Source organism: Myotis brandtii, unplaced genomic scaffold, assembly GCF_000412655.1.
Source record: "Myotis brandtii unplaced genomic scaffold, ASM41265v1 scaffold208, whole genome shotgun sequence".
NCBI classification, from domain to species: Eukaryota; Metazoa; Chordata; class Mammalia; order Chiroptera; family Vespertilionidae; genus Myotis; species Myotis brandtii.
In genome coordinates, this window is record NW_005357764.1 from 7,169,019 (window position 1) to 7,182,135 (window position 13,117).

Here is a 13,117-nt window from a genome sequence, read left to right on the forward strand (position 1 = left end):
CATTGGAAAGGGAGAGGCCAGGGTCAGGGCACCCGAGGGTGGGGTGGGTAGGGGAAGGAGTGAGGGAGAGGGTGACTCCAGGGGCTGAACTATCCTACCTGCTTAATAGGCTTCCCAGTCCTGGCTAATTGTCTGCATAAGGCAGTGGTTCTCAACCTTCCTAATGCTGCAACCCTTTAATACAGTTCCTCATGTTGTGGTGACCCCCAACCATAAAATTATTTTCGTTGCTACTTCATAACTGTAATTTTGCTACTGTTATGAATCGTAATGTAAATATCTGATATGCAGGATGTATTTTCATTGTTACAAATTGAATATAATTAAAGCATAGTGATTAATCACAAAAACAATATGTAATTATATGTGTTTTCCGATGGTCTTAGGCGACCCCTGTGAAAGGGTCGTTCGACCCCCAAAGGGGTTGCGACCCACAGGTTGAGAACCGCTGGCATAAGGGATCTGAAGTTCACATGAGCTGGTCCTAACTTACAGGGGTTTTCACACTTTCATTCAAACCTATGCAATTTGGATGACAAGTCACATTAACTTTCAATATATCACCCAAAGGATGTGTTCAAGGTTGTGCATGAAGACCCAGGTGGTTGCCTTCACTGCTGAGTTGAAAATTTTTAAATACATAAAAAATATTTTAAACAAAAACTTTCAAGGCCCCAGACCTTAAGATGACAACTAGTGCTGCTTATTTTTTCCTTTGAAAAATGCATACAAAATACAGACAATGGTTATAAAATGTAAGCTGAAATGGTTATTTGCTGGAACACAGAGTCCACCACAGGAACTGCACCATGAGAGCCTGAGTGCACTGAGTGACAGGAAGGGGGAGGGGAAGGAGCACTTGCAATGAATGACGTGAGCAGGAAGACTGTGTCACTGAGATGCAAAAGAAAATCGACAGTGAGGTTTTAAAAATGATGCAGCTTCAGAACCAAGTTTTTAACCGCATTCAAACTACACACAATTTACACAAAAGACCAAATTTGTACTTTTAACTTTTTAAAATGTAGGAGTTAAAAAATTAAGAAAAGTTTAATTCCCTCTCTATCCACCCCCTTTTTTTAGTGTTAATAGAGAAAGATTAATTAACTCTCATTCTCCGGTCTTAAAAGCCTATGCATCATTTTTATTTTCAACAAAAGTGAATCATCTTTTACAAAACCATGGCATCCTGGCAAAGTTGCATCACTGGGGCGGCTGAAAATATATTGCCCATGGTTAACAAAACCAAACAATTGTCTTGAGGAGTCCTAGGTGGCTCCGTGCCCCCCTTACATACTTCCAGGACCCAGTTTTAACTTCCGGCTGTTTTTCTGGCCAGAGCTACATGAGGACCAGGTTATTCCACATAAGCAGCTCCTTCTGAAGACTAACCGGGTGCTTTGACAACCCCCACAGAAGCCTTTCCCTTTTCTTTACCACCACCTCCTCTTCCCGCCTACCAGTCTCCTCCCAGCACTCCTGCCATACCCTCCTGGAGGCCACTCCAAAAGACCCACCATCCCCACTCCACTCTCTCCACCCACGAAACCAGGAATGGCCTCTGGGAATCCCCAGGCCTGCCTTCCGGTGGAGGTGGCCTGTATCCCTTTCCCAGGGCCTGAGAGCTGATCAAGCCACACGGTTGCCTACCTTCTGGCCGAGGAAGAGGCTCTTGGTGGAGAGAACTGTGAAGCCATCAGCGGGCGTGCCTTCGGTCGTGCTGTCGGCACTGGCTGCCTTGCTGACTTCTCCCTGCTTCTTCTTACACAAATAGAAGAGTCAGTATGTGGACTGCACAGGCAAAGATGGCAAAAATCTGGGCTTTTCTAACAAAAAGGCAGCTCACAGGCATTGCCCAAAATACTATGAGAAAACAGGAAACTAAACCCCCAGCACATCTCAGCTTTTCTCAAAATGAGGGCCACAGGCTTATTTTGAAGTACAAGAATTCTATGAAAAATGTTAAATTGTATTTTCAGCACCTTATACTCAAAATTAGCTATTCAAAGGCAGAACTTTATGCTGTGGTAATTTAGAACAGAACCATTTTCATAGATTTAGACCAAGTAAATGTCTCTTGAGGGTCTTCAGTTGCTAGATGTCTGTACACTATTGAAGTCTTAGGGGCAAAACAAATTATTCTAGGTCATTAGTTCTCAAAGGGCCAAAAAGCAGACCAAGGACCATAATCTTCCAACCCTCCCCAGCCCAGGAGGTAAGACTCTCCAACTCTCCTTTCATTAAAACCAGCCTTGGAGAGGATCCATATGGTGCCTATTGGTGAACCCTGGAGACGCCACTCCCACGCCCTATAGCAGCCATGGGCAAACTACGGCCCCCGGGCCAAGTTTGAAATGAATATAAAACTAAAAAAAAAGACCGTACCCTTTTATGTAATGATGTTTACTTTGAATTTATATTAGTTCACACAAACACTCCATCCATGCTTTTGTTCCGGCCCTCCGGTCCAGTTTAAGAACCCATTGTGGCCCTCGAGTCAAAAAGTTTGCCCACCCCTGCCCTATAGTGTTCACGATCTTGGCATGCTCAGCATCATTCCATCTGAAATATGTGTACTCTGGGGTTCCCAAGAGCCTTTCAAGGGGTACATTACATGGAGAGATTTAAATCCATTTCCAGATCCTCAACTTTCTAATGCACTTTTCCAAAAAGAGGTCTATGCCTAAGAGAGATCTACGCCTGTGGTCAAGGTTTCTTGCTGGGTCTCCTTGTACAACCATCCTTCTCCCACTTCCCAGATTCAATATTAGCATGGCACACCCCTGGAGGAGGAATGCATGTCTTTCCAAGTGTTCTATATATTTTGGCTAAGGACAAGAATTGTATTTAAAAAATTGATATTCTGAGTCAGTTGAGGACTTTTTGCATTCAGATATATTACAGAGTGAGGACAGTGGAAACAATGGCAAATTCTGTTTAGACACTAAACCTTTTCCCTTCCCCTAATTATTATCAAAAAGTATATCACTCCTGAGGGAGAGTCCAGTGGGAGCAAATCAAAAAAGTAGAACTTCTCTGCTGTAGTCACCTTCAGTCCTCACAGTCTGTCAGATTGAGGGTCAATCCAACCCACTGATGTGCCAACAGCAATTAAGGCTCAACTGCATCAGGAGGGTACAAAAAACCCACACAAGGCCACCTGGCTCACATGACCAGGGAGAGAGTGCCACTGGGCCCCACAGGATAGCTACTACGTAAGGCCATTCTGCCAAGACTGGAAGATACAGCATATCTACACAGACACAAATGAGAAGGAAGACAATATAAGAAGACAAAGAAATATGTCCCAAATGGTCAAAAGAACAGGCAAAAGCTACAGAAAAAGAGCTAGATGAAATGGAGGCAAGCAATCTACCAGATACAGAGTTTAAAACACTGGTTATAAGGATGTTTAATGAACTTAGGAGAAAAATAGGTTAACTCCGTGAAAACTTACACAAAGAGATAGAAACTGTAAAAAAAGAACCAGTTAGAAATGAGGAATACCATAACTGAAATGAAGTTTCATTAGATGGACTTAACAGCAGATTAGATGAAGCAGAGGATCAAATCAGCAATCTGGAAGACAAGGTAGCAGAAAACTCCCAATTAGAACAATAAAAAGAATAAAATATAATAAGGATAGTTTAAGGGACCTCTTGACAACATCAAGCATACCAAAATTTGCATCACAGGAGTACCTGAAAGAGAAGAGAGCAAGAAATTGAAAATCCTATGTGAAAAAATAATGACTGAAAACTTCCCTAACCTGGTGAAGGAAACAGATATATAAAGCCAGAAATGCAGAGTCCCAAACAAGGTGAACCGCACACCAAGACATATCATAATTAAAATGCCAAAGGTTAAAGACAAAGAGAAAATCTTAAAAGCAGCAAGAGAAAAGCAGTTAGTGACATACAGGGATCTCCCATAAAATTGTTACCTCATTTCTCAACAGAAATTTTGCAGGCCAGAGGGATTGGGACGAATTATACAAAGGGATGAAAAGCAAGGACATACAATCAAGATGACTCTATCTAACAAAGCTATCATTTAGAATTGAGAGTAAAGAGTTTTCCAGACAAGAAAAAACTAATAGTTCATCGCCACTAAATGAATATTACAAGAAATGTTAAAGGGATTTTTTTTAAAAGATCGAAAATATGAATAAGAAAATACAGGAAAGAAAAATTTTCACAAAGGCAAACACATAATAAAAGCAGTGGATCAACCAACTATAAAGCTAGTAAAAAGGTTAAAAGGCAAAAGTAGGAAGATCATGTGTAATTACAACAATAAATTAAGTGATAAACATACACACACAGAAACATGAAGTAAAAAAGACAAAAACATAAACATGGAAGGGGGTAAAAATTGTGGTGCTTATAGATCATGTTTAAATTTAAGCAACCAACAATTTAAAATAGACTGCTATAAACATAGCTTATTATATAGGAAGCACATAGTAACCACAAACCAAAAATCCACAAGAGATGTAAAAATATAGATAGGAATCCACACACTAAAGAAATTCATTAACATACAACAGAAGATAGCAAGAGAATAAGAAAGGAAGAGAAAAACTACAAAAACAATTTTTAAAAAGCTAACAAAATGGCAAGAACTACATACCTATCAATAATTACTTTAAATATCAATGGACATCAAAAGACATAAGATGACTAAATGGATAAAAAGACAAGACCCATGCATATGCTGGCTACAAGAGACCCACTTCGGATCAAAAGACACACACACACTGAAAATAAAGGGATGAGACAAGGTATTTTATGCAAATGCAAATAAAAAAAAAGTGGGGTAGCAATACTTCTATCAGACAAAACAAGGGCTATAACAAGAGACAAAGGACATTTCATAATGAAGAGATCAACCCAAAAAGTGGACATAACTCTCATAACATCTAAGCACTCAACCTAGGAGCACCTATATATATAAAGTAAATATGAACGAACATAAAGGGAGAGACTGATAGTAATATAGTCAGAGTAGGGGACTTTAGTACCCTCTTGACATCAATGGATAATATAGTCAGTAATATTGTAATAACTATGTCAGATAGCTCCTAGACTTATTCGGGTGATCATTTCATAAGTTATATAAATGTCTAATTACTATATTGTACACCTGAAACTAATGTAATATTGTATGTCAACTATAATTGAAAAAAATTTTTAAAAAGTAGGGGGAAAGAAATATTACAGATGGCCATGCCTTCCTGCAGGATGAGTCTGGACAGTAAACTCAAGGCAAGACCTATACCCTATCCATTTGCCCACTTAGTATTCAAAATCATTAACACATTAATATTTTTTTTTACATTAAAAAATAGATTTGCCTGGCCGGAGTGACTCAGTGGTTAAGTGTCGACCTATGAACCAGGAGGTCACAGTTAGATTCCTGGTCAGGGCACATGCCCTGGTTGCAGGTTCGGTCCCCAGTGTGGGGCAAGCAGGAGGCAGCCAATCAATAATTGTCTCTTATCATTGATGTTTCTTTCTCTCTCTCTCCCTCTCCCTTCCTCTCTGAAATCAATAAAAATATATTTTTAAAAAATAGGTTTCATTTTGCTGCATTCTTTTTTTTTTTTGTAATCCTCACCAGAGGATATATCTTCCATTATTTTTTAGAGAGAGTGTAAGGGAGTGAGGGAGAGAGAAACATCAATGTGAGAGCGGGGCAAGGATTAAGCCTGCAACTGAGGCATGTGCCCTTGACTGGAATCAAACCTGCGACCCTTCAGTACATGGACCGACTCTCTAACCATTGAGAAAACCATCTAGGACTAATTTTACTGAACTCTTTAACAATAAAGGCTGCTTTGGCATGTAGATTATGTGGCTAACCTGAAATATTTTCCATAAGTTAAATGAGACAAATCTGAAGCTCCAAAGCTGTAATATAAGACACAAAGCATTTTATCAAGAAATATGGTAGCAGCAAAGATATATAGGTCTACCTAGATATATAGGTCATTAGTTCTCAAAGGGCCAAAAAGCAGACCAAGGACCATAATCTTCCAACCCTCCCCAGCCCAGGAGGTAAGACTCTCCAACTCTCCTTTCATTAAAACCAGCCTTGGAGAGGATCCATATGGTGCCTATTGGTGAACCCTGGAGACGCCACTCCCACGCCCTATAGCAGCCATGGGCAAACTACATGATGTATTTTGATTTTCCTAATACTTCAAGAGTATCAGATTTGACACGTAAAAGAGAAACAGGTATAATCAACAATTACATGTAAGTCTTGGTAAAGCTTTTTTTATACACTTCCCAGGAGACAAGAAAGGGAAAGGCTGGATGACAAATCCTTTTGCAAGTCAGATGTTTCTAATTCTGTGCTTTCAACAAAACAGAAGAAATATCAAATTGAGTTAACAGCTGATAAATCATTAAAAAACAGATTGATGGAGTTTAGTTAATAGTAATGGACCAATGCTAGTTTCTTAGTTGTGACTAATGTGCCAGGGTTATGTAAGATGTTAACAAGGAAATTGGGTGAGGGACATTTAGAAACTCTCTGTACAGTCTTTGTAACTTTTTTGTAATTTAAATCGACTCTAAAATAAAACATTTATTAAAACAAATTGATGACAGATTACTATGTTATTGTTGGCATATAACTCAGAAAGAGTTCAGAGGACTGGGTGGTGTTGCTATTACAAAATCTTTTCCATTCCTACTAATTATTTTTGTGAACAAGCTTTTCCAGGCACTTATACCTCTAAATATAAAAATATAGGATGCTAAACCCTGTCTCATTTTAGCAATAAGTAACATTCATCTTAGAATACTTGAGTTAATTGAAAAACTATCTCCATCTATCCCATGCTGTTCCAAGAAAATTTTACTTTTTTCTTAAGTTACTAAAATTTGTGACATATCTGTCATTTTGATCAATTATGTATTATTAATAAACTAGATGCCCGATGCACAAAATTTGTGCAAGAGTAAGCCTTCGCAGCAGCAGCAGCTGCCTCGATCCCTCACTCGCAGCTGTGTGTGTGGAGGGGGGGGGGCGCGGGGGGAGGTGCTGCCTGGATCCTTCCCTTGCCGGCTTGTTCTGGAAGGATGTCAGAAGGACGTCCAGAAGGATGTCTGGTCTAATTAGCATATTATGCTTTTATTATTATAGATGTGATAATTATCCAAGCCTGGATTATAAAATCCATAACGTTTAGTGTTTCTATGAAATATTTTGAAAATAAATTTATGTACATTATTACTGTTGCGAAGATCAATAAAATACTAGAAGCATTAAAATGTGTAACATTAGGATAAAATTTTGGGGGAAAGGAAAGGGAAATAATGGTTTAAGGAGAAAAGTAAGGTCAAATTTCCAAATGTAAAAAAAAAAAAAAGCCTGTTTGTGTATTTTTTAAAATGATGGTAGCTCAAACCATCACAGCTATTTAGCTTTCTTTGGATACACTTAACTGAGTGATGAAACAGTTTTCTTTTTAAATGTCAATTTTATTATATATCTAAAATTATACCCTTTGCAGATATTTATTATGAAAAGTTTAGCTGTCAATTTTGAATGTGTGAGATACAATGATTTTCAAAACTATTTATGGAGTATGCAACCAAAACATTTGAAAATCACTTGTATTCACTTGTTCTACCAAGTGAATACCAGACATACAGAAAGTGCTCAGTAAACACTGAGGAGTGGGATGCACTGTGTCCTGATAGAAGTCAGCAGCTGCCTATGCAGGCAGATTATAAGGCTTAATCTGTGATAACACTGATGATTTTCAGCACTATATACAGGAATAGGCAAAAGTAGGTTTACAGTTGTTCATATTGAAAGATATGCAGGTTATGATTATCACAGTAGTTTTATTATCTTAAAAGAAATGTCACAATGGCAAGGGAAAAACTCTACTTTTGCCCACCCCAGTGTGTGTGTGTGTGTGTGTGTGTGTGTGTGTGTGTGTGTGTGTGTGTGTACGCATAAAAAAGAAGAGAATCCTGCCAGAAGCCCAGAGAATTGCAAATAAGATAAAGCCAAAAAAAAACCCACACAGACACACGTCATAATTAAGATGGGAAAAGTGAAATACAAGGAGAGAATCTTAAAAACAGCAAGAGAAAAACTTTTTACATATAAGGGAATCCCTATAAGAGGATAAGCAGATTTTTAAGCAGAAACAGCAGGCCTGAAGAGTGGCATGATATACTCAAAGTGCTGAAAGTAAAAAACAAAAATAAAAACAAAACACTTCCGACCACGAATATTCTACCACCCAACAAAGTTGTCCTTCAAAACTGAAGGGGACATAAAGGAGTTCACCACTAAATCAGCCTTACAAGAAATGTTAATGGGGCTTCTTTAAGCTGAAAAGAAAGGGTGCTAATGTGGCCACATGTTAACCTGACAAGGTCAGAGAAGGCCTGCATGTCTTGAAAACTCAGAGACCTAAAGTAACCACAAAGGATGGTCTGAAATTAAACTTCAATTAAAAGCAGTTATGATGGGTAGTTACATCCTAGGCCAGTATCTTCACTGACAAGGTCAACCTTACCTTAACTGAGCATATCTGACTTTTTGCATCTATAATAACATACCTTGAAATGTCTGGGTAACTTGTAACTTCCTTTTTTCGGGACCCCTTGGGGCACAACCTAAGGTGCCTTGGCGCCAGGACAGATATCACAAATTCCTTCATTGTTATCATGTTAATTGTTGCTGCACCAACCTAAGTATGTATCTATCACTTTACTTTTTATCCAATCCCAGGGGTTTCCCCGATTTGCTTTCTCCCGCCTCTCTAATCTATCACCCATGGATTTCATATAACCCACCTACGTCCCTTCCTTTGATTGCAATGTATAAAAATAGATGAGAAACCACCATTCTCTGGAGCACTATCCCAATCTGTTGAGATAAACTCACAAAAATTCTTTACGGTAAGAATGTGGTTATTTTTTAACACGTTAACACTAATCACTAACACGAAAAGATAAGAAAGTATAAATCTTACTGGTAAAGGTAAAAGTGGTGGATTAATCACTTATAAAGCAAAAGCCATAGTAGATACAGGAAGGAGAAAGAAAAAGGTATCTAATCATACCACTAAAAATACCAGATCACAAAGAGAGCAAGAGAATAAGAAAGGAACAAAGGAACTACAAAAAGCCAAAAAACAACAAAATGGCAATGAGTACATACCTATCAATAACTACTTTTAATGTAAATGAATTAAATTCTCCAAACAAAAGACAGAGAGTGGCTGATTGAATAAAAATACAAGACCCATCTACATGAGACTCACTTGAGATTCAAGGACACAGACAGGTTGAAAGTGAAGGGATAGAAAAAGATTTTCCAGGCAAATGGAAACCAAAACACAAAGATTGCAGTAACAGACAATGAAGGGCATTACATAATGATAAGGAGTTGATCCAACAAGAAGATATAATATTTGTAAATATTTATGCAGCCAATACAGGAACACATCAATATATAAAGCAAATATTAACAAGTCTAAAGGGAAGTAATCTAAATAGAAAATAATATAATAACAGGAGACATTAACACCCACTTTCATCAATGGATAGATCATCCAGACAGAAAATTAATTAGGATTAAGAAACATCAACCTTAAACAACACGTTATGCCAGAGAGAATTAACAGATATGTACAAAACATTCCATCTAAAAGCAACAGAATACACATTCCTCTCAAATAGACATGAAACATTCTCCAGGACAGACCATATGTTAGGTCACCAAACAAGTCTTAATAAATTAAGAGACTGAAATCATATCAAGCTTCTTTTCTGACCACAATGGTATGAAACCAGTAATCAATTACAAGAATACTGGAAAATTAAAAAATATATGGAGATTAAACAGCATGCTGGTAAACCAATGGGTCAAAGAATAAATCAAAAGGGAAATAAAAAATACCTTGAGAAAAATTAAAATGGAAATACAACATGCTAAAACTTATAACGTGAAAGCAGTTCTAAGAGGGAACTTTTAATGATAAATTCCTACATCAAAAACCAAGAAAAATCTCAAACAACTAAACTTTACAACACTTCAAGGAACCAGAAAAAGAAGAGTCCAAAGTTAGCAGAAGGAAGGAAATAAAGATCAGAGAGAAATAAATGAAAGAGACTAAAGATCAATGAAACTAAGAGCTGGTATTTGAAAAAGAAACAAAACTGACAAACCTTTGACTAGATTCATCAAGAAATAAAGAACCGGGCTGGTGTTGCTCAGTGGTTGAGCACTGACCTATGAGCCAGGAGGTCACAGTTTGATTCCCTGTCAGGACACATAACCAGGTGGCAGGCTCCATCCCCGTGTGGGGCTTGCAGGAGGCAGCCAATCAATGATTCTCTCTCATCATTGATGTTTCTATTTCTCTCTCCCTCTTCCTTTCTCTCTGAAATCAATAAAAATATATTTAAAAAAATAAAGACAAATAAACAAAAAACTAAGCTCATAGGTACAGAGAACAGATAGGTGGTTGCCAGGGGGGATAGATGAATTGGCTGAAGCAGGTCAAAAGATACCAACTTCCAGTTATCAAGTCGTCAGTCATAGGGATATAATGTACAGCATGGGGACTATAGTTAGTAACAATGTATTGCATATTTTAAAGTCGCTAAGAGATCAGATCTTAAACGTTCTCATCATAATAAAAAATGTATTGCTGTGTATGGTGATGGATAACTAGACTTGTGATTATTTCACAACAGAGTAAGTCCTCAGTTAACACCACCAGTAGGGTTTTGGAACTTTGGCAAAATGACATATAATAAGAACAATTTTACGGTAGACTAAATCTACATATAAACAAGAGTTAAGTTCCAAGGCATCTCTCAATGCTACAACAAAACATTATTCAAGTATGTGCTGTATATACAAATATCAAATCATTATGTTTTATACCTAAAACAAATATCTTTTGTCAATTACATCACAATAAAAAAGAACTTATCCATAATGTAAAAAGAACCTTAAGTCATTAAAATGGACAGATAACTCAATTTTTAAAAAATGCATAAAACACTTGCACAAAAGAAAATATCCAAAGGGCCAAAATTCATTTTAAAATATGCTAAAGCTAATTGGTCATCAGGGCAATACACACCTGCCAGAATGGCTAAAATTTAAGTCTCAAAGTACCCTGCTTTGGCAACATGTAGAAATAGAACTCCCATACACTAAATTTGGACTGTAGACTTTTACCTCCACTAGGGAAAACTACTTGGCACTATCTACTAAAGTTGAGCATATGAATACCCAAGATACCACAATTCCACTCACAGGTATACTCCCAACACAATGCAACATGTATGCACCAACAGCATGTAACTTTTGCAGCAGGAATATTGGTAGGAGTCTCAAATTGGAAACAACTAATATCTCTCAACAGTAGTTAGCACATTGTGGCAAATTCAAACAATGAAATGCACAGACTTGGTGCTGTCTGCTACAAACAACACCTAGATCAATCTCTCAAACACAATGTTAAGTGATAGAGCAAGACAAAAAAAAAAAGGAAATATTAACACCCTTACAGAATTGAATTTACTATGAAGGTAATTTTAATAAGTTGTGCAGATTACACCTAAGGCCCTATATCTATTTTATATTAATAATTTTGTATTTTATTTAAATGGGGTCCTCAAAATTGTTAAAGCTTCAGACCCCCATGATTCTCCTCTTTACTCATGCTGTACATAAAAATAAAGTTGTGATATATATATATATATATATATACACACACACACACACACACACACAAAAATATTGTCTATATACTATTTTTTTCTTGTTTATGTAATACTAGAGGCCATGTGCACGGATTCATGCACCAGGGGGGTCCCTTAGCCTGGTCTGTGGGAATTGGACTGAAACCAGCTCTCCGACATCCCCCAAGGGTCCCAGATTGCGAGATGGTGATTCTCGGGAGACGCACCCTGGAATCGGGCTTCCTCCTCTCTGATTTCAGGTGCATCACTAGAGAACCGCAGCTGCCAAGTCACCACAGCTCAGCAGCTCCTGCATTGTGCTTCTGCCCCCTGGTGATCAGTGTGTGTCATAGCTACCGGTCAGAGTGTCTGCTGCCCCCTGGTCACTGTGTGTCATAGCTATCGGTAGGATGGTCGCTTAGGCTTATCCTATATAATAAAGAGCTTATATGCAAATGGTCATCATGCCCTCATGCCCTTGCGCCAGAGCCAGGGGACCTGAGGCCACACCCCCAGCTGGTGCCAGGCCGGGGGACCTGAGGCTGCGCCCCTGCCCTGCGGGGCTTGACGGGGGTGGGGTCAGCTGGGTCTGGGTCTCAGGTGATTTCAAGGTGCACGCAGGTGGGCGGGGACTTGACTCTGGGTCCCGCAGCACGCCCCAGACTGTGACAGGAGGGAGAATTTCATATACATTTTACTAATTATCTTTCATCTCTGGCACTTCTATTATAGAGAAAGGGCAAATAGCAGTATTAAAATATTTCCTCTAATTAATTCCCTTTTAATGTGCACGAATTTTGTGCACTGGGCCACTAGTATATAGATATAAAAGGCTAATATGGCCCTAGCCGGTTTTGCATAGTAGATAGGAGCATCGGCCTGTGGACTAAAGGGTCCCAGGTTCAATTCTGGTCAAGGGCATATGCCTGGGTTGTGGGCTCTATCCCCAGTGAAGGTCGTGTAGGAGGCAGCCAATCAATGATTCTTTCTCATCATTGATATTTCTATTTCTCTCTCCCTCTCCCTTCCTCTCTGAAATCAATAAAAAATATATATTTTTTTTAAAAAGGGTAATATGCTAAGTGTCTAACCATCTGACTTGTTGCTATGATGCTCACTGACCACCAGGGGGCAGACGCTCAATGCAGGAACTGCTGTGACGCGCACAGAGAAATGGCACCACAGACCTGGCACCCACAAAGCAACACTCAGCTTCCCCCAAGTGAGACACAGGCCCTACCACCACCCCGGACTCACAACCCACCAAATCGCTGCTGAGACACCATGGCGCAAAATTCGGCCCACAGCCCAGCCTGGAAATGGTGGCTGTGGGCACCAGGTAATGACATCATGTAGCAACGCCTGGCTTCCTCTCCCTAGGG

The 13,117-nt window shown here is 38.8% G+C and overlaps 1 protein-coding gene across 14 annotated transcripts in view; it reads right to left on the bottom strand.

The window, feature by feature from the left end:
• LOC102256783 (core histone macro-H2A.1) overlaps positions 1 to 13,117 on the bottom strand; it is a 67,028-nt gene that overhangs the window by 23,089 nt on the left and 30,822 nt on the right. For 9 of the 14 annotated variants that reach the window (XR_001362000.1, XR_001362002.1, XR_001362001.1 and 6 more), the window contains exon 4: positions 1,651 to 1,761. Coding sequence is in view for 10 of the 14 variants with exons in the window: in XM_014539153.1 (XP_014394639.1) it covers positions 1,651 to 1,761 (111 nt within the window). In the remaining 4 variants the exon portion in view is untranslated. Of the gene's footprint in view, positions 1 to 426; positions 895 to 1,123; positions 1,216 to 1,650; positions 1,762 to 13,117 lie in introns of those variants that run through there. The other 5 variants (XM_014539152.1, XM_005865589.2, XM_005865587.2 and 2 more) reach the window with 3 other exon arrangements.